The 27,207-nt window shown below is 47.2% G+C and overlaps 1 protein-coding gene across 1 annotated transcript in view; it reads left to right on the forward strand.

The window, feature by feature from the left end:
- Positions 1-593: 593 nt before the first annotated feature.
- LOC147888441 (Sodium Bile acid symporter family) overlaps positions 594-27,207 on the forward strand; it is a 266,247-nt gene continuing 239,633 nt past the window's right edge. The window contains exons 1-4 of the mRNA XM_087392161.1: positions 594-844; positions 934-1,045; positions 8,544-8,640; positions 14,351-14,458. Of these exons, the coding sequence (XP_087248287.1) occupies positions 612-844; positions 934-1,045; positions 8,544-8,640; positions 14,351-14,458 (550 nt within the window). The 5' untranslated portion in view covers positions 594-611. The remainder of the gene's footprint in view (positions 845-933; positions 1,046-8,543; positions 8,641-14,350; positions 14,459-27,207) is intronic.

The following is a 27,207-nucleotide window of genomic DNA, read 5'->3' on the forward strand; positions in this document are numbered from 1 at the left end:
CACCCCCTCCTTTTTATCAAGCTACTTTACACTTATGATCACATTCCAAAAGGCAGGGCCTTAGTGGGATCCCCACTTGTTGCTTATACTAGGAGCGACTTGAGGCCCCATTTGATGCAATTTTGCTAAGGGGAGTTTCACACCACCCGTTGAGACACCCTTTAAGTTGGACGAGAAGGTGAGTTCTACCACATGGACGAATACAAAAAAAGGCAAACTTTGGAGGTCTTCACATTTTGCGAGGGCCAGCTAGTAGAAAGTGGCCCCTCTTTTCCGCTCGGTGGTTTATAAAACATTTCCTCCAAGTGGTGTGAACGGCCAAAAACTGTTTGGACATCCTCCTCCAGGTGGCGTGAACGGCCAAAAATTGTTCGGAAGTCCGCCAAAGTATTTGTCTTTCTTTCTCAATCTGTCTTTTTGCATGGGCGTGAGGGTGGTGTGAGAACCCATAAGAGAGCTAGACACGTGGAAGGAGCAAGGCGTGATAGTTCTCGAGAGGAGAGATGACACGTGGCGAGCGGAGGGCTATCGGCCTCCTTGGCTGGGCTGAGGTTCACAAGTTCCGAAGGCTATGGACCTTTGAAGCTTTGCCCTTGTTCTTCATTGGAGCCATGGCCGATCAACAGATAACAAACCTCACGCCACAGAAACCCCTCCTCTCATCTTCATTTCACAAAATGCTTCCCACCATGCATCTCAATATCTGCTCTCCATTTTGCCTTCCTCAACCGCTTTCTCTTCCCGAGCTCTCCTACCTTACCAATTCTCCTCGTCTTGCGAAGACCCGCTTTCGGCTCGCATCTACTCGATTGGAAAGAGAAAACCGTTGGACGCGTTCCTACAGGTCCATTTTTTTGTTTCACGATCGCTTTCCGGCTTTCTGTTCTCCCAAGATTAAGGCTAGTAATCGTTTCAACGCTTGTGTCTTCTCAGATGGACTCGACGAGGCTATAGTCCACGTCTTTGGCCGCATTTGGGGCGTTCTTTGTCTTTCTCCTACTCCCGGGACAGACTTTCGTGCTCTAGTGGCAATGTTGACAATGAGGTCAGTATACGATCCGATGTTTTAAAATCCGCTGAGACCGAAACTTCATTTCGAGGCTTACACTCAGTTAGAGAGAAGAGAGGACGGGGGCAGATTGATCGCAGGAGAGAGAGAGAGAGAGAGAGAGATAGAGAAGATTGATGGCAGTTGGGTAGGCCTACTAAGGTGTCGGCCCTGGTCGGCCGGCTAGATCGTTGTGATCAACGAATTCTAGGTGTGAGGGGCTTTTGTCCAAAAGTATTCAGTGAGGTTGCTTACGCGCATCTTCAAATTGTCCATACGCCAAGTTGTTCCTTGACATTAGGAAATCCCTTTTTTCTTGGTGCAATGGTGGATGCCTCTTCGAAATATTTAGTCCTCCCTTTCAAATTGAGGGACACGCACTGTGCACTTCGACACAAATTCTTGAACATTCAAAATTCTGTCCATGCCTGTAGATGGTAAATGCATTCAAAAAGGATTCTGGATTTGAGTGTCAGTCACCTCAAAGAGTATCCATTTCATTGCAGCTTGTACCAAATCATTGATGGAAAATTCCAGAAATGGCAAGTATTCCTCCTGCATTTTGATACAAAGCATTGAAGCAAAGTGTCACACTCTTTTGTTCATGCCCTTGGTCTTGCAATCTGTCATTGGATGCAACGTCTTGGTCTTGCACTTGCCCAAAGCTTGCAAACAAAGCTGACTGTTGAGTTTACTGTTCCTGCTAGAAACGTTCCAGTGGAGCAACCTTTGAGGTTGGAACAAAATGATAACTTGCATGCAGTGAAGTGTAATTGTTTGCTGAGGCAATAAAGAGGGAAAGGAGGGTATAGTGAGAATACGAAGATAAGAATGCTGCCACATGTGGAGTAAGCAGGACCTTCCACTCTTCCAACAACACATGCTCGGATGTTCTGGTCCAACAAGGAAAAGGAGGAGTCACACAGGTGCCTTTAGTCGGAAGCCAAGGGAAAGCAGGTGATGGACTAAACTCTACGTGGATGGCATAAGTAAGACTTGAAAGTCGAAACAAAATAAAAATCACATTGCAAATATATATCTTACATCCATGTGTGGGTTGATACAGGTCATGCCATAAGTGAACCTCACAATTGACTCACAAATATTTTCTTTTTTAGAAAACTGCTAAAGTAAATATTTCATGTGAAAGAATACTATTAATAACTATTTAAAAAATTTCCATAAATATCAACTATTAATTGAACACTAAAAGATCAAAGTTTAGCTTTGTCAATTTAAATTTTAAGAACCTACTCCACCCAATTTTTTTTTCCAAAATTAAACATAATATGCAGTTATTAACTAACGAGAATCAAACATCACTAACTAGAAACAAGCTACACACCACCATGTATCTTTGTAAGGGCGCAAAGGTACTCAAAAGTCTAGCAATCGCTTTCCACATTAACTTTGCCAGTGTGCAATCCCATAAGCAATGCTGAATGAAGTCCTCAGGATAAGGACAGTGGGGGCAAATAAGAACTGATCCAAACTTCGACCTCCACATATTCATTGCAATCCCTCCATGAATAGAAAGCCAAAAGAAAATAGTGATTTTTCTATTCCTGAGAAACTTCCAGAGTCTTCTTAAAAAAGATCACTGTAAGAGTGTAGAAATTTGAAAATTCTCCCAAAGAGGAGTTCTGTTGGGCTTCCAGCCCTTGAGACTAAGCGGAAACCCTCTCACATTGCTAACTGTGTAGCGAAGAAAAGGGAGGCTCTTCTTATGGTTCCTTGCATCATCCCACTCCCATTCCCACTCCAAGGAGTCCCATTGCAAATACTTTATGGGGGGACCTCCATAAAGCCAAATCATCCATGAACCCTAGGGAGAGTGATCTAGGCTTGGGTCTAGGTACCTAATCTGAAGTCAAGAGACACATGCTCCACATGACCCAAGACTCTCACAGGCTCAAGGACAATGTCCAGAAGGATATCCTCATCGTTGGAGTTGGATAACCTACCCTAGAGTGAACATTGAAAACCAAGGCATCCCCATCTGTACCTCATCAAAGCCCTATGACTTGGAGTGGGATACTTGTCTTCATAGAAGCCTTAAGCCATATAAAGCGATGGTGAGGCCTACCATTTGTCAGAACCCAGTCCAAGGGTAGGATTGCATCAATGTGTTTGATTCTTCTTTCTTTGAGATGACATATAAACCGAAGCTTATGATCATCCAAAAGGTTTGAAATTCTTCCAAGAGCCCACAATGGAAGTGGGCCCTCTCTCCCATTTGGACCACTACACGTTCCAAAATTACCAAGAGGTCTGCCATGATCACCAAGCATGCTATCATTCCGCATGATAGGCTGCGTATCAATCTCTTCGAAAGAAGAGGGAGGGGTTCTCTAAAGATTAATCTTAAAGCTACATCAAACTTGAAGGATGGAAGCCATAAGGGGGAAGGAAAGAACCCTAAGATGTGTTGAGGTAAGAATATTATCCATCCAATCGCCACCCAAGAAGGAGAGTAGGATAGTATGCAACGCATTAAAAAAATCTTTCCAAGGCTTCAGTCCTAGCAAAACCCCTTGACCACAAACTTGCAAAGCAAGGGCCTACAGTACAAATCTGGATCGAATATTGAGGCTCCCTTCATGTGCGGAGAGAATCACGGTCTCCCAAGCTATTTTGGCTCTACCATCCACAGAACCATCAAGCCCACTCCACAATAAATTCTTTATCGGCCTCTTGAGCTAAGAGATGCAATCCCTAGAGTGGCACCAACAAGAACAATTAAACCAAGCTATGGCCAGCAATACTTGGTTAACAACTACGACTCTAGATGCGAGGTCAAGTCTAGATGAACTCCAAAAGAGGTTTTCTCTTGACACTCTCCAACGTAGGAGTAAATTGTTGAGAGGGAAAGATACCCGCACCGACTTGGCAGCCCAAATATCTGATAGAGACAGCTCTCCGAATCCAAGTGAAACCAAAATCAGCCCTGCAATCTAGGGTGTCGTCCTCGCTAATCTAGAAGCCATCGTATTTACTCCAATTGATATGTGCACGTGTTGCAAAACAAAATAATTCCAAGGCTGTTCTAAGAGCTAAGAGAGTATGTTGAACGCGTCTACACGTGCATCCTCACTTTGCTTCACAAGAGGGTCCAAGATCAATATAAAAATATAGATCTAGTGGAAAGCCATAGCTTAAACACCAATTTGAAAATTAGTTGGAAAGATCTAAACATTTACCTAAAGGAGATGATGTATCGGCTTTTATGGGATATTCATGGCAGTTTAAGGCTATCCTGGGTGGTCATCACACCGGTGGATTATTTGATCAATGCTCTTTGTTGGTTGGAAAGAAAGCATTCGATACTTAGATAGAAGGCACCTTCTTGCCCAAGCTTGCAATGAGAGACGTGATCTTGCCCATCTCCCCGAAGAATCAAGACAATTGGGGCTTTTGGATTAATATCTCTTGCATCCATATATCCGAAACAAGATTCGAGTAGAAATGATTCTTAAGCCAGCACATAGATGTTTACGATCTGAAGATCAACAGAGCCGTTGACTCCACAATAAGTTGGAAAACCTAGATGGGGTTTCAAGAGAATTAATTGGTAGATCATGCAGAGGCTGAGGCCAAGTTTATAGAGCATTGTAGCAGAAACATGCTGCTAATTCTAGCGCTCTTGTTACATGCATTGAGAAGCATCAGGAGCCCACTCAAGTGGTGAACCTCAATGTATGAAAGGGCCTCTATTTGGGTATGAGATAGACGGCAGACAATTGAACCAAGCAGACATCAAACTTGCAGCAGCACCTAATGCAATGCACTCATGGGCTTCTTCATTTGGTTCTTCTTTGGGTTACCATGCCTACTCCAGCCAGGATGACTGGGCGACTATAGTAAGCATTCTACAGTGGCTATGTGTACAATTGCGCACAGTTGAGAACTTCCAACTTTAAGGCATATGGTGATCCTTCTAGAGTGTAATGAACAGACCCCTACAACATAGAGGAAACCAGGAATGCTTAGATATGTGGGATCTTCCTGCAATGCAAAGACACGGTTTGGGCTCTCTGGATAGCTGGTCGCCAAAACTGCAAATAGTATAGATGATCATTGCCCTTTTCCACAAAATGTTCATCTGTGTTACATACTTTTGCCTATGATTTGATTGCTTACTTTACTGTGAAGAAGCATCCAATAGTCAATCGACTACAACGCAAATTGGTAAACTTTACGATAGCCCGGAATAGTAAATGATAGGATAGCTCAAATATCAGTCAAAATATAGTGTTTAGTTATATTGTAGGCCAAAATGCATCAAAATAGAGAAGATCACCCTGCATTTATGGATTAGAGAAGCACATGCTGCATCTACGGATGCTTTCAAATGAACACGAGTCATACAACACCATGTAGAGAACAGGTCATGTAGTTTCACCAATACAAATGCCTTTGTTAGTTTCAATCAACATGTATACCTTCATTAGTTTCACCCAATAGGAATACCTTCGTCCAGCAAACCTGCAAGAGAAACAGAGAGTTAAGACGTTGTTTGATGATAATAAATGACACCTAAAGAGATTTATTGCCGAACCCCAATTGAAGAGGGATTTTTTAGGAGCTTTATTGTCTATCAAAACATTCCTTTTGTGGAGGATGCTTCTACATCCCTGGGAACATAATGGGTGGTCTATCTCCATGGTCTGCAGGAGGAAACACCCATCATGCATGATGTTTGGTTCTTTGGGTACACATCCAGGACTTTGCCAATGTTGGAAGGAGGAGGTCAAGGAGTGGTAGGGTAGAGATCAGGCAGTCGTCCTGTGCACATCCGCATCCGAGGTGTAGCTGTCCAAGTGCAATGTCATGCACATACAAGTACTGAAGCTGGATTGTGCGTGATGTGCAGGTTCTTGGCAAGATTGTGTAGTGGAATTTGAACGAGTCTTAGCCACGGGTTCTGCAGGGAACGTTCTGCTTGGGGGGATAGTTCACATCCACCAGGCCGTTGAAGTCTTTACAAAAACATGCTTGCAACTTTTTTTTGGTTTTTCAAGGGGGACATTCGTGCATTCAATGGTTAAGGGAATGGGCCTTATTCATAGCGAGTCTTGTGTAAGTCTCTTACTGTTTCTAAACCCTCCCCCTACTGGTTGCTGTGTTAGTGAATGCTTGGCGTTGTTTTGTTGTTCCAATTTTAACGTGGTTTTAATCCAAGATCGAATCTTTTTGTAACCCAAGGCCTAATATGCTACATTGCTAGCCTCTTGGAAATTGACTTTCCAAGTGTGATGTACGGACTATGGAGGACTTTGATTGGCATCCTTGAGTTAGATGTAGATGTTGATTGACATCCCTCTGTAAGTCTCTTACTGTCTCTAAACCCTACCCCTTACCAACTGTGTGAGTGGATGCTTGGTGTGTTTTGTTGTTCCAATTTTAAAATGGCTTAAATCCAAGGTCGAATTGTTTTGTAGCACAAGGCCTAATGTGCTACATTGCTAGCCTCTTGGAAAGTGAGTTCCATCCAGATTTTGGAGGAACTTGGTGGATTGATGGACATCCTTGAGTTAGATTTAGATGCTCTTAAACAAAACGAGACAGCTTTAAGGCAAGAACCCAAAGACATTTCGATTCTTAACTGATCGAGATTTAGGAGAGAGTCTTGGGGGAACACCACAAAGGACCCACACTAAAAAGAGGGCATTTTGTGGGATTTTGACCATGTACTCTATAATTAAACTTGGTCTTGTGGCTATGCTAGAGAAGCATACAGTCATTGGGACCAAGCGGTCCCTAGCATTAGTGAAAGTCCAATTGCTTTTTGTATAAGTACAAGACCAATTGGTGGATGCACAAATTTGAGGATAAGAGTATCTCGAGACTTCTTCTGCTCTAGCTGAGAGGAAAACTTGATTAGGTTATTGTTCCTTATGCTTATCAAATGGATGTTAAATCTGGTTCTAGATGATGATCTCAAACCGTGTTTATATGGAACAGCTGTGTGGTTCCGGGCTACCAACATAGTGAAAAGAATTTCAGAAGCTGGTTGTAAAGGAATCCCTTGATGCTAACCTCTGTCTCTTGAGTGACAGGGGGCAGCATACGATTTGTATCTTGTTGATGATTTTACTCGCATGGAACTTTGTATTATTGAGGCGTGATAACATCCATATGGAACTTTCATTTCTCATCAGTCTTATACCAGGGAGATTCTTCAATCTTAAGGATGTAGGAGTGTAAGCCAGTTGCTACTTCCATTAAGACGAATGTCAATTTGTCCATCAAGGATGCATTCCATTGCTTGATGCAACGTTGTATTGATAGGTGGTCTCTCTTTCTTTAATACATGACCTGGCATGAATTTAGATCATTGGGGTATTGACCCAGCTATCCACTCAACTGAAGGATAATTAATTGGAAATGTGCATGCAGCTTCTCAGATGCATAAAAGGCACTCAGGTTTTTGGTATTTAGTACAATTTGGGTACGACTGTCAGTGGCTTAAGTGGACTAGACTGAGCAGGTGCTCAGATTATAGGTTTTCAACTCCAAGATGGGTGATATCTCTTGTGGATCCACAAGAAGCAACCTAGATTGTGCTTTCATCCTCAGAGGTAAGAGTACAGATCGGTGTACTTTCAACCTGTCATTTTAAGGACATAAAAGCCGACCAAAGTCATCTGCGGCACCTTTGGAAAACAATAACGAGATTTGAATTTCCATTGTGAAGAATCCAATGTTCCATGCTACAATGAAGCACATTGAGCTTTAAGATCAATTCATACATCAGAAGTTCCAGAGGAAGGACATCGAGCTTGTCAATGCCCCATCATACATAACTATTTAACGTCTTTTGCAGCCCTTCAAAGAGATCAGCCTAGGTACCATCTTCATCTCTTGGCATTGGGCCACAGCGATGGTCAATAGTTTGGACATTGACAATGTGTGTTGGAATCAATGCTTCACCCCATATAATCATGGCGAATTTGATTTTAGTTGATGCTTTAACTGCGTGTGTGTTTTGCACTGTGTGATTGATTGCATTGCACAAGCTCAGAAGGATGGAACTGAACATGTTGAGTGTGTTTTTCGTTACAACTTTGATTCACATTGATTTGTTGAATGCTGTATGGGGCTTTATTGTATCTTATTCTATCGAGGACTTTTGCAAGATCATTTCACATGAGCTTGTAATCCTTCAATTTATCTACATATGTCCTTGAACCCACAACAAAGGTTCAATTTATGTGTATGTTTACAGAGAAGGTTTAGCTTATGTGCATCTGCATCTGTGGATTATCAAGTCTCGGTGCTTCTGTTTATGAATTCTGGCTCCCAAAGTGGGTTTGATAACATGCCAGAAACATATGTCCTTGTAAATTTAAGTGTTTTCAAAAATTTGTGAATATTCCTCTTAGTCTGTTTCATGTAGAATTGGTTTTGGGATTCTGTGATCAGTCTTTAATGCAATAAGAATCGCACAAGATTTTTTCCTCAAATCTTTATAAAAATATTTTCTATGTTGCAGGTCAACAATACCAATACACATCTGTTCAGGTTGCAAAATTTGTCAAGTGCCTTCAAGTTGGCTTTTCACATTGTATGCACTAATTTCTTGCCTTCAGGTGTGTCTGCTGCATTTGCATTGCTCCTTTTAGTTCATAAAGAAATTTGTCCAATTATGAGTAGGAAGAGCACTCATTGTCTTCCCTTGATATATGGATGATTTTGTGTCAAGGGCTTGAGTGACTGTCCACCTACATGTGGTGGTTTTTGAGTACTTTTCGAAATGTTTGAAATTTAATATCATATACAATGTTAGCTGATCATCATGTAAAGTCATCAGGTCTGAGAGAATTCCAATATTCAAAGCTAATTCTTTCACTTTTTGCACTATTTGAATGTCTCAGATAATGTCTACAGGGCAATTGTCACAAAAACTTACAACTGAATTTTATGCTATTTTATTTTTTAACTGATAGAAAAGAGAAAAATATCTTACACTCAAGAGATTATATAGGGAACCAACTTGTTAAACCAATTAAAAACATCATGAAGAGCCAAGAATTGCACATGAACAACGTCAAGAAAAAAGCCATTGATACAGGAGAAGCATTTCAGATTGAAATTTGGGCCTGTTTTGGCGCCGTTCAATATAATCCTGATTGTATTGTGTGAGCTAGGTTATTTTTAGTAGCAATCTAGGTGTTGGCAATAGATGTGGCTGTGGCCCAGGTGATGTGGGATGTGCTTGCTGCTGCTGATATGGCTGCAACGAGTAATTGCTTCTGCAAATGTGATTGAGGCCATGCGTGTGGCTGTGGCAACTCTGGATTTCTCCTTTGATACCTTAAAGGGAGTGCTCCCATATTACCTTCAAGGGATTATTCCCTTCAATTACTTAATGATATGGTTATGGCTACTCTGAAGTGCTCCTTTTAGTACCTTACACGACTGGTTCTGCTCCTTAGCCACCATGGGCGCTACTTGGGCAGAGGACATGGTGCCATGCCACAGAGTTTGTATGTGGCTGCTGCTGCTGCAAAATGTGACTATGGCTGTGGATGTGGCTCCATCACCCTCTTAAATAGAATTGATCTCTTCCTCACCAACTTTTTTCCTGTTCCATAGACACTTCGCCCACCTCTTGCAACCCGCATCACCTGATCCCAAGTGTGACAGTTTCCATCCTCATTCCCCATTCCTGAACTCCTAATCCTTATCGCGCTAGAGCCGCCACCATCCATCCTCATCAGAGCACCTCAAAAGTATCAGGGACTCCCTCTATGGGTTTCCATCAATTCTTGTAAATCCACCAGGAAAAAGGCTAGCAAACTTGACAATCAATTGGCTATCAAAGCTTGCCTACTGTCTCATCCTGGCCTCCCTTGAGGACACTGCAGATGTGCGGTTTAGCCGATTCTTTCAGGACCAGTTTTAAACATCAGCACTTCTTTTGGCTAGTCCAAGAAATTTGAGTATACTATGATGCAAGAGCTGTTTGGTGAAGCTTGTCAGGAATTGTGGCACGAGCTATTTAATGGAGCTTGTCATCAATTATTTCACTAGCCAGATGGTCATAGAGCTGTTTAATGAAGCTCGTCATGAATTGTGGCACTTCTTTCACTAACCAACATGCTCATCGAGCTGTGCAATGGAGCTTGTCATGAATTGTGGCACTCCTTTCTTAGCTACACGATCATAGAGCTCACAGACTGAATAGGCAAAATCTGCCTCTTATTGTCAAAGGGCCAATGACTTGGCTGAGAGCACTGACAAATGCATACGGGGCACCTTGCAGCGAACTTGCAATGAACTCCCTGATTGAGAAACTATGTGCAATCAGCTTTTAGTTGGTGTATAGTATTGACTTGATTATCCCCTTAGAGTTCACTCTTCATGTTGGGCAAATTCTGCAACACCACGTAAGCACCTTTGAGGTTAGTATCATGGATCGCCTCGTCCAACTTGAAGCCTTGAAGAATGCCACATGGAGGCCATTCAGGCCGAAGTCTTCTCCCTACAATGCACCAAGACCTAGCTCGATGGTCAAGTGAGGCTCCAGAGTGTGTCCGCGGGAGACAACCGCTTCAATCTAAAATGCTCTCTGTTGGAGGCAACCTCATGTACATTTTCTTTTCCCGGAAATAGGAAGCTTCTATTAATGCTTGAAAAACACCTTACAACTCAGTGGCCAAAAGGAGCTAAGGAAGGTAAGTACACGAGAAATAGCTGGTTGTCTGAAGAATAACTAGCCTGTTTCCTAGAGAACCCAACACACTGCCTAGGGAATCTCCAGAACAGGGGATGGCAATCAGGTGGTGGTCTATACATCCAGCGGATATCCCCCGTAGAAAGGGTGTAGAAGACGCTTGCAGGCCAGCCTTGCAGAACCACCCCCGTCTTTCGATAGTTGCTCTTGATCCTGGAGTACCACACTCCCAAATGGCGTGCAAGGTAGAGATAATGTCTTGCCAGATGGATTGATCTGCTGACCTCCCATCACGTGACGCAGTGTGTGGCCCATATGTTCTAGGCAGTGATGCTGGATACCATCTCCCAAACACTGTCCTCTGGTGAGGGTGTTGAGCATACATGGGAAGGCGGCATGTTTCATTAGTATCTATCCGAAAGACTTCCTGGCCATGGACCATGTATGCTGGCGAGACTGGGTCAATCAAGAAGGAATGCCATCCCTCCGTGAGCCATGCGACCATCCCCCAATTGAAGTCTCGCTGTATCCTGCTGTATGTGGGCCACAATCCTAAGGCCGCCAGCCAAATTCTTTGAGCTGCAGGACATCCCCATAGGCAATGGGGTATCGTCTCCATAACTACTCCTTTGCAACAAATGCATCTGCTCTAGCTAGGGGCCAATAGGCAATCCTCCATGGGCCAACACCTAGAAGAAATAGGAGATCTTCTATGGTCTCATGGTAGTCCAAAGACGAGGCCAGAACTAAGAGACGACCTTTCGAGGAACCTCTTGGACCCAGTAGTGCTCCCTTGAGGGTGTCTAAGCTGCTGCCTCCAGCCAAAGATGACGGCTGATGCGAGTCGTGTACGAGAAAAAAGGTACCTCCTCTACCCTTCTCAAGTGCCCTACTTTGGCTGCCAAAACCACTTCCCTGGGTCCCCCTAAATATCACGGAGGGGCCGGCCCTCCTAGAGCCACAGATGCCAAATTGCTCCCTCCGGGGCTGACAGGACTGTATCCGAACAATGTGCCACCCCTTGCCTAAACGGCCCACTACCCTGATCCGCTGCCACTCCAACCATCCAGGTCTGCCTCATCTAGACCATCCCACCTTGTAAAATCTACGGTGAAAGGAAACAGGGTCTTCTGTTAAAAGCGAACCCTAAGAGGCACCCCTATCCATGAGAATTACACTCCCCTAGAAGGGTGTTGCATACATGGCAGTCAGTCACACTAGTGCGTCGAAGAGCCAATTCTTCGTTGGTGGGTCCTGGAAGTGTGCCTGGAAGCACTGTCTCTCTAGGCGAACTCCCAAATATGTGTAGGACTGCACTATCTCCTCTAGTTCACACGGTAAGTGAAGCTGAGTCAACGGATCAATGCACGTGAGGTGTTGAAGACCATAACCTTGGTCTTCCCAAGGTTGAATGTTAGGTCTTTCTCTCTGCAGAACACTTCTAGGGCCTCCAGATGTCTCTGCAGCCCCTCCGCTGAAGATGATATAAGGACTATGTCATTAGCGTATAGCAATATCTGTATCATGAAGTCGGTGAGTAGTCATCCTCGCCTCCTAGGCAGTCTATGTAGGATGTGATCTCGTCAATGTGAAGTTCGAAGAGGGTCGGTGAGAGTGGACAGCCCTGCTTCACCCCGATCGTACTCTCGACCCAATCCGATAAGCCACCTGCGGCACAAACTTGATCACACCCCAAATCAACGTCTCTAGAATCTGCATCTCCTGTAGTCTCTTGATCATGCGGTATCGTGGGACAGTGCCAAAGGCCTTCCAAAAGTCTACAAAGCATGTGTAGACTTTTTGGTGCCTAGACCTCGCCTCCTCAATGATAGCCCTCAGAGTGAAGATGTGATCTAGAGTAGAGTGCTGCTTCTGGAATCCTACCTGTCCTAGTGCGTGCTGCCCTCATGCCTCTGTATGACTACTGGGCTCCCTCTCTAGTACCGATCCATAAATTTTGGCCAGAAGCACCTTGGCTAAGTGACTCACGTACATTGGGTCGAGGGCATGGTCAAAGTGGATCTGGCGCGCCGCGCGGGGGGGGCTTTCCTTGTGGCTGGCATAGTTAGCAGAGATATGGAAGCCTAGGTATGAGTGGTCAGCTCCGAGTGGGGGGAGGGGTACAACGAAGTCATGTATTCGCGAGACAAGGCTAGTGGGCCTAGTAGGTAGTCCACTGTACACCGCCATGTGGGAAACAAGTGAGTCCTCCAGATAATGGCCATCTCTAAAGACCATTATAGATGATCAAGTCATGGACTGCTGCCCCCTGCCCCCAGCTCAAGTAGATGTTGCTCATATCATGTCACCTATGGGACATCTGTAGAGTGCCTCAATATTTGGAGCTCAGCTGCATCTAGCTCCGGGACTATTGTGGGGATCTCTATCATCTGTGAAGTCAAGTAGGCCCAGCTGTCTATTTTTTGTCCGTGCATTGAAATCCCCCATTAGGAGGGTGTCTCCCTATCTAGAGAACTCTGTGATGTCATCATGGATCGTCTCATATGGGCCGTGTCCCTTTGTACTGACCTCTAGTGCATAGGATGATGTGTATGGAGGGAAGTAGCACACCGCAATAAAGATAGGTTGAGCATCCGATAGCTTGACTCGTATCCACATGTGTCGTGCATGCTCCTCTCTCCGTACCACAGATATGAGTGGTGTGATTTGAAAAGGACAGCTACCCCCAGAGCCTCGTACTCCGCTATGTCTCCTCAACTCCCTCCTATGAGCTGACTCCCATGTGTATCCTATCACTGTGAGCAGCTCTCTCTCTAGGCTCTCGTGCGTCGTAGTGTAAAAGATCATATCTCTATCATTATATGTCTCCAAGAAACCTCCCAGATCATACCATAATGTGCCATTACAATTCCACACTGTTATTTTCAATCCAGTGTGTGTACTCATCCCATGGGCTTGACACCGTCATAATTCTCCCTCTTCCTTCTCTTCCTTATCCTCCATGTCTCCTCTCTCGAACAATCACCGTACCATCCCTATATGCAGCCCATTTTCTTGCTTCTCTTGCTGCCAGAGAGAGATAGATTAACGTCTTTAGGAGGCCTCAGGGGCTAATGAGACAAAGCAAACAAAAAAGTAGTAGCTACTACATCTTGGGTACCAGAGAGTCGGGGAGCGCACATGGCAGCTCTTGTTGAGTGCAGAAAGCATCTCCAAAATTATTATAAGACATAGCTATGTTCTAGTTTCTATCATAAGATGTCCTTCATTACATCAGTTTAAGACTGAGAGTCTTTAGGCCTAGTTTTCAATTCCCTAATCAGTGTTTTTCCCTCCCTATAGACCACCCATTTGCTTGCTTTCGTGGCTTTCATCACTTTGGTAAATTAGGTGGCTCTTTGTTTGTGCCTTGCTTTCAGTAATTCACTTTATGTACATTTTGAATGTTGAAGCATATTATACTATTTTCTCTGCAGAAGCCTTGATAGCGACTATTCTTATCAAATAGAGAAATATTATACTACCTTGGGATACAAAAATTGGGGGGTTCTCTTTTTCAAAGATTCTTTTCTTTGAATACATGTAAAGTCCAATTTGTTGTGTTTTGATTAACTGCATTATTGTACAATGTGTGGTAGTTATATGTTGATTTTCTGTCACAGTGCTTATTTCTGGAGTACTATTTGGCTTCGCATTTCCAGAGCTAGGTCAACTGGCACATTCAGTTGGCTTATCAAAATGGGCTACATTTGGTGTGTTTTTGCTCTCAGGTGAGTTATTGCAATTCTTCAAATCTAGAATCTTATCCAAAAGTAGGATTTTGTGAGGTCTATAGGACTCCATGAGAATCTTTTTGACTAAAGATTCTTTGTATGGAATTCTATCCAAGTATCATTGTAATATATATGAATCAATACAATTTAGCCTATGTTAAAACTTGTATGCAAATCTGCAGAGTTTATTGTAGAAAAGAATAAATAATTGAAATAAATAATGAATGAATAAATAATAAAGATTTGGAAGATTTGAAGTGACAAATATGAAAGCTTGTTTCACAATTTTCCATTACAAGTATGAAAAAGATAGATGAAAAGTTTTATGAGTTGAAAAATCAGCCTTGCATTTTGATTTGTGTTGATTGAAATATAAAAAACAAGACCTTGATTTGAAAAAGATAAGGTGCACAAAAGTTATAGATGTCGAAGATGTCCTTTGTTGGTTAAACTTTCTCTAGATAATTTATTTGTCTAGGAGACTCGAAACCTTTTTAAATTCTCAACGGTCAGAAACCTTTGCCGTAGCTTGTTTCTGCTCTTTAGCCTCCTTCTTCTTGGCTTTGGGGCGTACAGACTCAGAGGAAGAAGAAGAAGAAGAACTGGAACTAGAAGAAGAGGAACTAGAAGAAGTAGAGGAATTGGAGGAGGAAGGAGACTTCTTACTCTTCTTCTGCTTCCTTTTCTTGCTCTCCTGATCAGCTTTCTTAGTTCTCTTAAGAGGCATGACTGGATGAAAGAGAAAGGGGTGAACAGTGATCTTTTCCTGTCTATTTCCTTCTGGGTTGCTCCAGAAGGAGCCTTCTCCTGCTCTTCCTTTCCACAAGGATTTTCCAACCTGCGGAAGAGGGGATCTCTTCTTGCCTGTGCAAACTGTGCAAGCAACTCTCTCTGTAGGAGTCCTCACCTTTAAACTGCATGCCCTCTTCTTGCCTGGCCTTATCAGCCTCTGCAATCCCCTCATGGGGTGATGTAGCAAAATCTTGAGAAGCCATTGTCTCACACAGAGAAGTAACAGATCTGCAATTTTATCTTGACAGTTTTCCCTTCTGCTGTGTGTAATTTGCTTTTTGCTTAAGGAATAACCCCCAAATTTTTAATAGGCATTAAACCAGTCAGACCTGTCATTTTTGGGCCTGCACTTTTTTTTGTGGTACTACTCTGGTAAGAGCTTCCTGCTTTGCATTGCCAGCTCGCTTACAGTGGGCTTATTGATTGTATTTACACCCTGAGCCTGTCTTTTGTTTAACGTCCTCAGCAACACCACATGTGTGAAGATTGACGTCATTCAGACGATCGCTGCATGAAGCACAAAGCTCACAAGCGCCCGTGATCTATCCTTGGATTTCATCGCTTGGCAAATTCATTTTGCATTCCTCAAGCTATTTTGTGCGTCACGCACTCTACAGATACAAGGGAATCCCGAGCTTCCACAATGCCTATTTGACATCTGTAGAAATCTTTTCATAATGCATTCTCTGATGCCCAAATCCAATTGTGCGAAGCATTTCCAAGTTCCACTAGGTGCACTGGTTAGTATGACTAAGGTTCTTTCGTCCGAACTCCTTAGAGACCTGCCGTCCCTGGGAATGAGCTTCTCTCCTCGTCCAAACACATCAGTGAATGTTGATAGTTCTTTTGGAAGGCTCTCTTCCCCTTTGTTACCTTATCACACGACCACCTGTCGACAGGCGTTGGCCACATGACGACATCTGTTGACCACATGTTGACCATGTGTCAACACAAGTTAGCCACGCGATCACACGGGTTCATCCAGGAGTACTGTCCGAGGCTGTCAACCACAGGTCAACACATGTTAACCACAGGTCGACACATGTCAACCACAGGTCGACACAGGTCAACCAAGAGTACCGTGTCCAAAGTGATCTCATCAAGAGCTACGCACATGGAGAGTGAGCTTAGCACATGGAGCAGTCATGAGTATTTATATTACACAGTGGTTCAGTGATACAGTGGTGCAGTGGTGCGGTGAACCAGCTCACCTGCACATGGAGAATTTACACCATCGGTGGCGAGTCAGGGAGTCAGAAAGTCGCCGAAGCCATTAAGAGGTGCGGTGAACCAGCTCACCTGCACATGGAGAATTTATACCATCATGCTGGCGAGTCAGGGAGTCAGGAAGTCGCCGAAGCCATCAAGAGAGCCAGCGGCGCAACGGCTATCCTCAATAGCTAAGGCGATAAGAGGATGACCAATGGGAAGAAAGGGGGGGATTCTCAGCGAAGAAGGGACCCTCCAAGGCGGGGGATGAGGATGAAGGAGAAGGGAGAGAGAAAAGGAGGCATTCGGCATTCGGCACGGGAGCGAAAGAGAGGAGAGTGAGGAGAGATAGAGGCTAGAGCTACGAGCTCGCCAAGGAGAGAATGTGGAGAGACTTGTGTGTACCCTTTGTCTACTATGGGGATAGACCTGTGTATTCTTGTGACTTGCGACTTGTGACCTGGGGACACGTCCAGTGATATGTACATTGGCCAACTCGGTCACTTTCTCATCTCTCGTCTCTTCCCGATATGGGGATTGTTCACCAGTGTAGGATTTTTTTATATTGCTTATGTTGTGGAGTTCACCGGTGATTGTCATTTAGCATAGTGCACTCATACGAGTGCACTCGTACGTCGTCGTTCACTACAGTATAGCATACGACACTTGCACACTACTGCACGGTGCGCTCTGCACGATCCATTGCATTAGAGCACTGCAAAACTCATGCTTCTCACGCCAGTGGCCTTTGGCCTCCGGTAACACCTCCGGAAGGATAGGAACCCCTCCCCTCAAACAGTTTATGGCGATCACGGTGGGACACTGCTGGTATTGAGTAGCACGAGTGAAGTGGTGATCTAGGGTCCTAGAGAGAGGTCTTATGCCGAGTAGTTCTGAAACCTTTGAAGGAGCTAGTGAGAGAACTAGGAGGTACTTGAGGAGAGTGGAGAAAAGACTTCCGGCAGACCAAACTAGGTACAAGAAGCATTACGTGCGACGTAACTTTGCGAAGCCCTCAACTCGAGCACAAAGTGAGCCCACTGGAGCAGTAGCCAGAGCAAGTAACTTCATCGACACTCTCATTGACTTGGATCAACAGGAACCCTGGTGGTCTAATCTAGACTCCGGAGAAGAAGAAGTGCAAAGCGGAGAACAGGTGAAAGAAGAGGGTACTAAGGACGAGGGCTACTCAAGGACTCATCAAGGTCAAGGCAGCCCCTCTCCTCCTCCTGCAACGATGTCTTCATCAACCACCTCTTCTACCGGAGTGGTGACTCCATCTACTCCTGCCTCGACCTCTTGTGGACAAGCTGCTACCTCATCTGTTATGCATAGCTCTGGGCTCCTAGCTAATCCTTCTTCTACATCTATCCCATTGGGGGATACTTTTGGTCCAGCCATGCCTTTACCTGCCATGATGGTTTCATCTCCCTTTCCATCCACACCGGTGTTGCCTTTTCCACCACCTCCTTCCTTCCCTTCTGCCTACTCATCCATGACTTCAGCTCCGTCCCTCTCTTTCCCAAATGCTCTCCCATCCTCTTCACCCCCACATCTTCCATGTTCTCACCCTTTCCCCCTCCAACATCGAGACCCCCCACTTACGCGCTACCATCTGGGTACACTTCCTCTATGACTACATCAGTAGTGACTTCCCCATTGTGGTCCTCCACAGGAGGAGTTGTCGGGGTGGTCTCCTCCTTGGGAACACCAACACTCATTACAGTCCCATCGGGACTCCCTCCAACTCTTGCATCTTCTCCAACCTCTCGGGTGGGGATGGCCGTTCTCAGTCCCCCAGACAAAGCTTGACTTCTTGAGCTACTCAACAAGGTCCACGTGAAGACTCAAAAGTTCAAAGGCCACCTCCATGAGGATGCGGAAGCTCATGTGAGGAAGTTCCTCACAGCATGTAGAGCTAAAGGTGTGGAGAATGAGCATGCGTTCCTTCACATCTTTCCCTCGTCATTGGAGGATGCTGCGGATGTATGGTACAGTCAATTTCCTCCGGACCACTTTCAGACGTGGACAGATCTAAGGGAGGAATTCTTACGTACTTTCAAGTTGGAAAAATTCGAACACATGATTGTCCAAGAGTTATCCACTGACACCATGAAGCCTGGAGAAAGCATCTCTGAGATGTACACAAGGATGAGGGTCTTGGCGGCAAAGATGTCTGTGCCACCTAATGATGCTGTCATGAAGGGATGGTTTTTGAAAGCATTACCCCCTTCCATTGCTATAAGGTTGGTGGATAAACTCCCTGAACATGCCTCACTTCAAGACTTCCTAAAAGAAGCTGTCAAGATGGAACGGTCACAGTTAAGCTTTGCCTCATCAACGAATACGACCACCCAACTCCCAAGAGAGGAGGGATCATCCGCATGGCAGCAACTCAAGGAGTTAGAAGAAATCAAAGAAGGCCTGAAAGATAGAATAAAGGTGGATGGCCAATCGTCCTTTGAGGCCCAAATTCGAAGTGGCCTTTGGTGCACCGAATGCAAGGGTTCTAACCATGGTTACTAGGAGTGCCCCTCCAAGCGAAAGGTACCTACTTCTACCTCATTTTGTACATTTTGTGAGATCCATGGACATGATGCCTCTGAGTGTAGGTACCTCAAAGGATTAAGGAAGCTTCTTCCAGAGTATACCTCGGGGGAACCTCTAGTTGCTGCAGTCAACAGAATGGTACCCATAACTTCTGGTCCAGCAGAAGTATCTTCCGCTCCCCCTCTTGCACGAGCATCTGAGCCACCTCCTCCTCCTGTCATGCCACCTCCATTGCTTCCGACTCCCCCTTTGCTCCAAGCTCCTGCCCCCAATTCAATTGGTTCCCCTTATTTCTATCCTCAGCCATACTATGCCCCATACCAACCACCTATGTCAGGAGGTGGCTATGGACCCTCTTATCAACGCGGTCGAAGGGGTGGTTTTAGAGGTGGACGCGGAGGTGCAGGCAGAGGTACAAACTTTAGAAGACCCATCATGTGTTACAGATGTGGCGAGTACGGCCACTACCAAGATGATTGTACACAGCCGTTCGGGGGACCCTCTTGTACACAGTGCAACACAAACGACCACTACACCAGAGATTGTCCCAATAGAAGAGTGGAACCTGCATCCCAAGTGAATATGGTTGATGTAGTAGTGGCGAGGGAGGGCAACAATCCCCATTTGATTGGCGCAGTGTTGGCGCTGTGACACGGTCACATACAAAAGGTGACAAATGTAAGGGTGACTCAGAGTCAGCACCGGAGACCTCAGCACCAATGTGTTTGACAAGTGTTCCCCCACGGAGGTCGAAGCCAAGGCAGTCAAGAACTGTACAGCCCAGGTAGTAGCCACATTTCTATATGACCAGATCATCTCTCGGTTTGGTTGTCCCGTTGAGTTGATAAGTGATAGAGGGTCTCACTTCCTAAATGACACCATTACTGCACTAGTTCACCTGCTTCAAATAGTTCACAAATTTTCATCTCCCTATTACCCACGTGCCAATGGTCTAGCTGAGAGCTCAAATCGCACAATGTGCGGGATCGTGCATCGACTTTGCCTAAATTCTCTAGCCGATTGGGACGACGTACTTCCAGCTGCTTTATTCGCCTATCGAACGGCTTACAAGGCGAGTACTGGGTATTCACCCTTCGAGCTGGTCTATGGACTGGAGGCCGTTATGCCTTATGAATTTCATCTTGACACTCACAGGATTCTTTCAGACAAAAATAACAACCTTGAAGCCTGCACAATGGAACGCTTGTGGGATTTGGAAGCACTGGCAGAGCATCGACATGAAGCAGTTTTCGCTCAAGAAGTTTGGCAGAAGCGACAAAAAGCTTGGCATGACCGGAACCTCAGAAAAAGGAATTTCAAAGTCGGAGATTTAGTACTCTTGTATTCTAGTCAAACACAAACCTAAGTTTGTGAGTGGTTGGACAGGTCCATTTCTCATTGCCAAGCTTATCCCAAGTGGCGGAGTCTATTTGGCCACTTTAGAAGGCAGACTTCTACTTGCCCCGGTGAATGGGTCACGCATCAAGAGGTACCATGATCAATGAGAAAACACCCTCCTATTCCTTCTCCTTCCTGGTGACATCTTCTCCCTTTGAGTGAGGGCCACTTTCTCTTTCTACAAGGGTCCTCCTCTCTGCCCCTAGTGCCACTTTCTCTCTCTACATGGCTCCTCCTCTCTCCCATTGGTGCCAATTTTTCTCTCTAAATGGGTCCTTCTCTTTCCACCCGAGTGTCACTTTCTCTCTCTAAGTGAGCTCTCCATTTTTCACCCTGAGCCACTTTCTCTCTCTAATTGTGACCACCTTTTTTCATCCCGTGCCACTATCTCTCTCTAAAGGACCACCCTTAAAATGCGGCCTCCCTTTTTCACTCTGTGTCACTTTCTCTCTCTAACTACGGCCTCCCCTTTTCATCCTGTTTTACAAACTCCTTCTCCTTCTACCTTCTCTCCAACTTCCACCTCTCTCTTACAAAAACCTTCTCTTTCCACCCTCTGTCCAACTCCTACCTCTCTCTTACAAACACCTTCTCTTTCCACCCTCTGTCCAACTCCTACCTCTCTTACAAAAGCCTTCTCTCTCCACCCTATGTCCAACTCCTACCTCTCTCTTACAAAAACCTTCTCTTTCCACCCTATGTCCAACTCCTACCTCTCTCTTACAAAAACCTTCTCTTTCCACCCAATGTCCAACTTCTACCTCTCTCTTACAAAAACCTTCTCTTTCCACCCTCTGTCCAACTTCTACCTCTCTCTTACAAAAACCTTCTCTTTCGACCCTCTGTCCAACTCCCTACCTCTCTCTTACAAACACCTTCTCTTTCCACCCTCTGTCCAACTTCCACCTCCCTCTTACAGACATCTTCTCTTTCCACCCTCTGTCCAACTCCTACCTCTCTCTTACAAACACCTTCTCTTTCCACCCTTTGAATAGCCCCCCTCTCCCCCTTTACCACCACCCTTCCCCCCTCCTCCTCTCCTGCACACCAGCCCCCCCCCCTCTCCCCCTTTACCACCACCCTCCCCCCCTCCTCCTCTCCTGCACACCAGCCCCCCCCCTCTCCCCCTTTACCCACCACTCTCCCCCCCTCCTCCTCTCCTGCACACCAGCCTCCCCCTCTCCCCCTTTACCCACCACTCTCCCCCCCTCCTCCTCTCCTGCACACCAGCCCCCCCCTCTCCCCCTTTACCACCACTCTCCCCCCCTCCTCCTCTCCTGCACAACAGCCCCCCTCTCCCCCTTTACCACCACCCTCCCCCCCTCCTCCTCTCCTGCACACCAGCCCCCCCCCCTCTCCCCCTTTACCCCCCTCCCTTCCCCCCCTCCTCTCTCCTACGCCACAGCCCCCCCCTCTCCCCCTTTACCCACCACCTGTTCCCCCCTCTCCTCTTCTACGCCACAGCCCCCCCCCTCTCCCCCTTTACCCCCCTCCCTTCCCCTCTCCTCTCTCCTACGCCACAGCCCCCCCCCCTCTCCCCCTTTACCCACCACCTGTCCCCCCCTCTCCTCTTCTACGCCACAGCCCCCCCCCCCTCTCCCCCTTTACCCCCCTCCCTTCCCCTCTCCTCTTCTACGCCACAGCCCCCCCCTCTCCCCCTTTACCCCCCTCCCTTCCCCTCTCCTCTCTCCTACGCCACAGCCCCCCCCCCCCTCTTCCCCTTTACCCCCCTCCCTTCCCCTCTCCTCTCTCCTACGCCACAGCCCCCCCCCTCTCCCCCTTTACCCACCACTTGTCCCCCCCTCTCCTCTTCTACGCCACAGCCCCCCCCCCTCTCCCCCTTTACCCCCCTCCCTTCCCCTCTCCTCTTCTACGCCACAGCCCCCCCCCTCTCCCCCTTTACCCCCCTCCCTTCCCCTCTCCTCTCTCCTACGCCACAGCCCCCCCCTCTCCCCCTTTAACCCCCCTCCCTTCCTCTCTCCTCTCTCCTACGCCACAACCCCCCCCTCTCCCCCTTTACCCCCCTCCCTTCCCCTCTCCTCTCTCCTACGCCACAGCCCCCCCCCTCTCCCCCTTTACCCCCCTCCCTTCCCCTCTCCTCTCTCCTACGCCACAGCCCCCCCCTCTCCCCCTTTACCCCCCTCCCTTCCCCTCTCCTCTCTCCTACGCCACAGCCCCCCCCTCTCCCCCTTTACCCCCCTCCCTTCCCCTCTCCTCTCTCCTACGCCACAGCCCCCTCCCCCTCTCCTGCGCAACAGCCCTCTCCCCCTCTCCTGCGCTACAGTCCCCTCCCCCTCTCCTGCGCAACAGCCCTCTCCCCCTCTCCTGCGCTACAGCCCTCTCCCCCTCTCCTGCGCAACAGCCCTCTCCCCCTCTCCTGCGCAACAGGCCCCCCCCCCCTCTTCCCCTTTACCCACCACCTTTCCCCTCTCCCCCTCTCCTGCGCAACAGTCCTCCCTCTCTCTTGCGCAACAGCCCCTCCCCGCTCTCCCTTTACCCACCACCCTGCCCCTCCCCCTCTCTCCTGCGCAGCCCCTCTCTATCTGCCTACGTCCCCCTCTCTGGAGCAACTCTCCCCCCTTCTCCTCCCTACACCCTCTGCATCACCTCCCCTCCTAGCTCCAGCCCCCCTCCTCCCCCCTAGTCTACATCCGTCCTTTTACTCTCCCTCTCCACTGACACCCCTTCCTCACTCTTTTCCTCTCCATCGAAGCATGGGCCTGCACTGGTGGCTCTGCTAAAGTATTCTCTCGTAGCAGATTCCGGGCTTAACCTCGACATCAACACCTCCTCCTCCCTCCTTGCCTCTCCAGACCTCGACATCGACACCCCCTCTGTACTCTTTTCCTCTCCATACGACGCCATCGTTCATGCCTACCCGTGCCTCTCGCCACAAGTACAAACCCAGATTACCCCGCGATACTTTATTCGTTGACTTCCATCGGGCTCGAGCAGGCCACACGACAGGATCGGGACCATCTTCCATGGCATCACTTGGCAAACGCACCACTGATGACCTGGGTGCCGGGTCTACACCACAGAGCACTTCAAAACGACCTCGAGCAGCTGCAGATTCACCTCCCTCCGACAGGATCACTATCATATCGGATGAGGAGCTATCCCCCTTTTCGAGTTCCTCTGATTCAGATCATGGAGGCTCTGACTATCTGCCCCCAGGTACAATCAAAACACCATCCAAGGCATCCAGTGGACACAGTGGTCACAGTAACGGTGGCGGTGATTTGGCCCCACAAAGTACGGCTTGTGATCTTCCACCCCCAGCTTCATCCTCCTCGATCATTCGAATGGTTTTCAAACCTTTCCTCGATCCCACACTCAAGCTGTCTAGCATCTTGTCACCTGATGAGATAGCCCGCATGTCTCTCGTGGAGTTTGATGATGTCACACTTCCCCAGGTGGACGTCCAAATGTGTACTGCGTTCATTTAGTCTTATGACTTTGCAACAAACACATTCGGATTCTTGAATTCCCGTCACATGTTCACTTCTAGTCTCGTATCCACATATCTCCGTCTTCCCATACTTCCCTTTTTGCCACCTCACACCGGCTCACCCACATTCCTGTCCTTCTTGTCTACCTGTAAAACTCATCGCAGAGGACATGAGTGCAAGAAAGTTCTCGAGGGAAACAGCCGAGAGGCGCTTCTAGCGAGGTATTTGTTCACACTTCTACTCTGCCCTAGGCCACTTCTTCATCACCAAGGCGATCCATTCTGCCTTAGACTCCATTCTCTCGGTCACTCCCTATGATTTCGCCTCACTCTTCTACTCTGCCTTTCGTAACACAGTTCGCAAGCGTCGGGGCACATATACCTGTACTTGTGGGCCCCACCTCACCTTCTTACTTCATCAGTGGAAGGCCAACCCTTCTCCCATTGTCACAGGTTGCCTCCCTTCATCATCTCTCTCCCCTCCTGTCACCCCCTCTTCCACATCGTTCACTGTCACTTCCAGTGTTCCTTCCCCCGGGACTGCCTCTTCTCCTCTTTCGCTCAGGAGGACACCTCGGCGAGCGCCACCTCATGTAGTCTGCACTGGAGCTTCTTCAGTATATTCTGTTACCGGTGCCACAGGGTTACCATCAGTGACATGTCTTGTATCTCCATCAGTCGTGCCCGTGCCAAGACTTGCCTCTCCATCAGTCACACTTGTCCAGGCTTCTCCAGCGATCTCCAGACTTTCAATGGGAGGGATTGCACCAGGTACACCTCCTGTTGTACCAGTGACGACGACTGTTGTACCCGGGACTTCCTCGACAGGTGTATTATTACGCAGGACTGCAGCTGTTTTGTCTTCACTCCCTACCACTTTCACCGATGCAGTCATCACCACAGTTCAGGCGACCTCTGACCATGTTTTGGACCTGAATGTTAGCCTGGGACCCGACTCCCACTCCCACAGGCTTTCTCAGGAGATGTCATCCCAGGGTGTACTTCACATTTCGGCCTCCCCAGGCAGAGACAGGACTAGAGACGGGAGTGGGAGCCCCTCTCGCGGAGATGCTCCATTGGCCACTTCAGCATCAGAGGAGGTATTTGAGGGAGGGACTCTGCCCAAATCTGTGGATTGCCCACCCCTTCATGAGAATGATATGTTCACAGCTTACATAGCTGCTTCCTCGGGCCCACCTCTTTCAAATATTTCCCTGGTGGAAAAACAGAATGAAGATTACAGCCAACTACTATCTGTCCTTCACAAAAAACGCTCACCAGTATGTGAGGAAGAGGAGGATCTCACTCAAATCTTCACCATTCCCTTGCAGGACTGCCTCGCACAGAACAAAAAGATCTCCAGGGCCCCGACATGTTTTGTGCACTTGGACAAATTGGCACCTACAGGAAACCTGTCAACAGAGGAAGAGGGAGCTCTCCTTGACATGTTTGAGGAATTGGGGGACGTCATTAATTTGGCAGACAGGATGAATTACAGCGACAGGTATGCGTGGATGAAAAGGTCCCTGCATCTTGCTCAACGTATCATGGACGACACCTTCACGCAGCTTGGGACAGCGGTCTTCAATTCCACAGGTTATGCTCATAAGCTCCTCTCTCAACAGCAACATTTAAAGTTAGAATTCGAGAGAGCTCAGGCAGCCCAGCAGCGCGGCGCTAGTGTGACACTTCGACAACAGGAGGAAAGGTGGCAGAAAGAGAAGGATTCAGCAATACATGAGCGTGACATCGCTTGGAATATTCAGAAGGCTGCCCTTGAGGATCGCCTCCATAATCACAGGCAGGAATGGGAAGCAGCAATGACATCTTTACGCAGCCAACATGCTGCAGCTCTGGCAACTTTGCACAGCCAGCATGTCACAGAGGTGACCAGATTTCACCAGGAGATTACCAAGTTAAAAGAGTCTTTGTCTTCCTCCGAGATTGCCAAAGAAAAATCAGAATCCAGAGTGGCTGAATTGGAAAAGAAGCGTTCCTCCATGGAGGAAGAATTCACAGCTCTTCGGATGCAGTTGGCCACCCTCCAGACTTCCCAGTCCACCTTGCAAGAGCAAAAGGATCATTACTACCGGCCGATATAAAGACAAGTATGAAAATCTGAGAAATGTGATGGACATGCTTGAGTGTGAGGAGGAAGCACCCCATCCACAGATACCTACGACTGAGCCAGAGCAAAGGGATGCGCAAAAGGCCACAGAGCCAGATACGAAGGCGGAAGAGGAGAAGGCAGAGGAACAGGCTGCTGTTTACCACCCTCAGTAATCTCATACAAGGGTTGATACATGGCTGTTGGTGTTTGGGTTTTTTTTTTGCACTGTTAGATTTTGCCAAGCTGTTTGGCCCTCACTGTAAATATCAGCGTTTTACCTCAAGATGTACTCAGTTTTTTCTGCAATTTTCCATGCTGTCCCTTATCATGCAGCAATTTATTTTTCACGTTTCAACTTGATACAAATCTTGGATTACTCCCACGGCCAACCACATGGTCTGTACTCTTTCCTTTTCCCACTCCATCACCATATCAATGGTTTGTAAGTTCATTTTTATTTTTCTTTGACGGATTCGTCCTCCCTTCCTATTCACCGAGACGGTGAATGATCGTGGCGGGGGAAACTGTTACCTTATCACACGACCACCTGTCGACAGGCGTTGACCACATGACGACATCTGTTGACCACATGTTGACCATGTGTCAACACAAGTTAGCCACGCGATCACACGGGTTCATCCAGGAGTACTGTCCGAGGCTGTCAACCACAGGTCGACACATGTTAACCACAGGTCGACACATGTCAACCACAGGTCGACACAGGTCAACCAAGAGTACCGTGTCCAAAGTGATCTCATCAAGAGCTGCGCACATGGAGAGTGAGCTTAGCACATGGAGCAGTCAGGAGTATTTATATTACACAGTGGTTCAGTGATACAGTGGTGCAGTGGTGCGGTGAACCAGCTCACCTGCACATGGAGAATTTACACCATCGGGCTGGCGAGTCAGGGAGTCAGAAAGTCGCCGAAGCCATCAAGAGGTGCGGTGAACCAGCTCACCTGCACATGGAGAATTTATACCATCAGGCTGGCGAGTCAGGGAGTCAGGAAGTCGCCGAAGCCATCAAGAGAGCCAGCGGCGCAACGGCTATCCTCAACAGCTAAGGCGATAAGAGGATGACCAATGGGAAGAAAGGGGGGATTCTCAGCAAAGAAGGGACCCTCCAAGGGGGGGGGATGAGGATGAAGGAGAAGGGAGAGAGAAAAGGAGGCATTCGGCATTCGGCACGGGAGCGAAAGAGAGGAGAGTGAGGAGAGATAGAGGCTAGAGCTACGA

The sequence above is a fragment of the Dipteris shenzhenensis genome, chromosome 21 (genome assembly GCF_047967505.1).
Source record: "Dipteris shenzhenensis isolate YYH24624 ecotype China chromosome 21, Dip_SZ_1.0, whole genome shotgun sequence".
NCBI lineage: Eukaryota > Viridiplantae > Streptophyta > Polypodiopsida > Gleicheniales > Dipteridaceae > Dipteris > Dipteris shenzhenensis.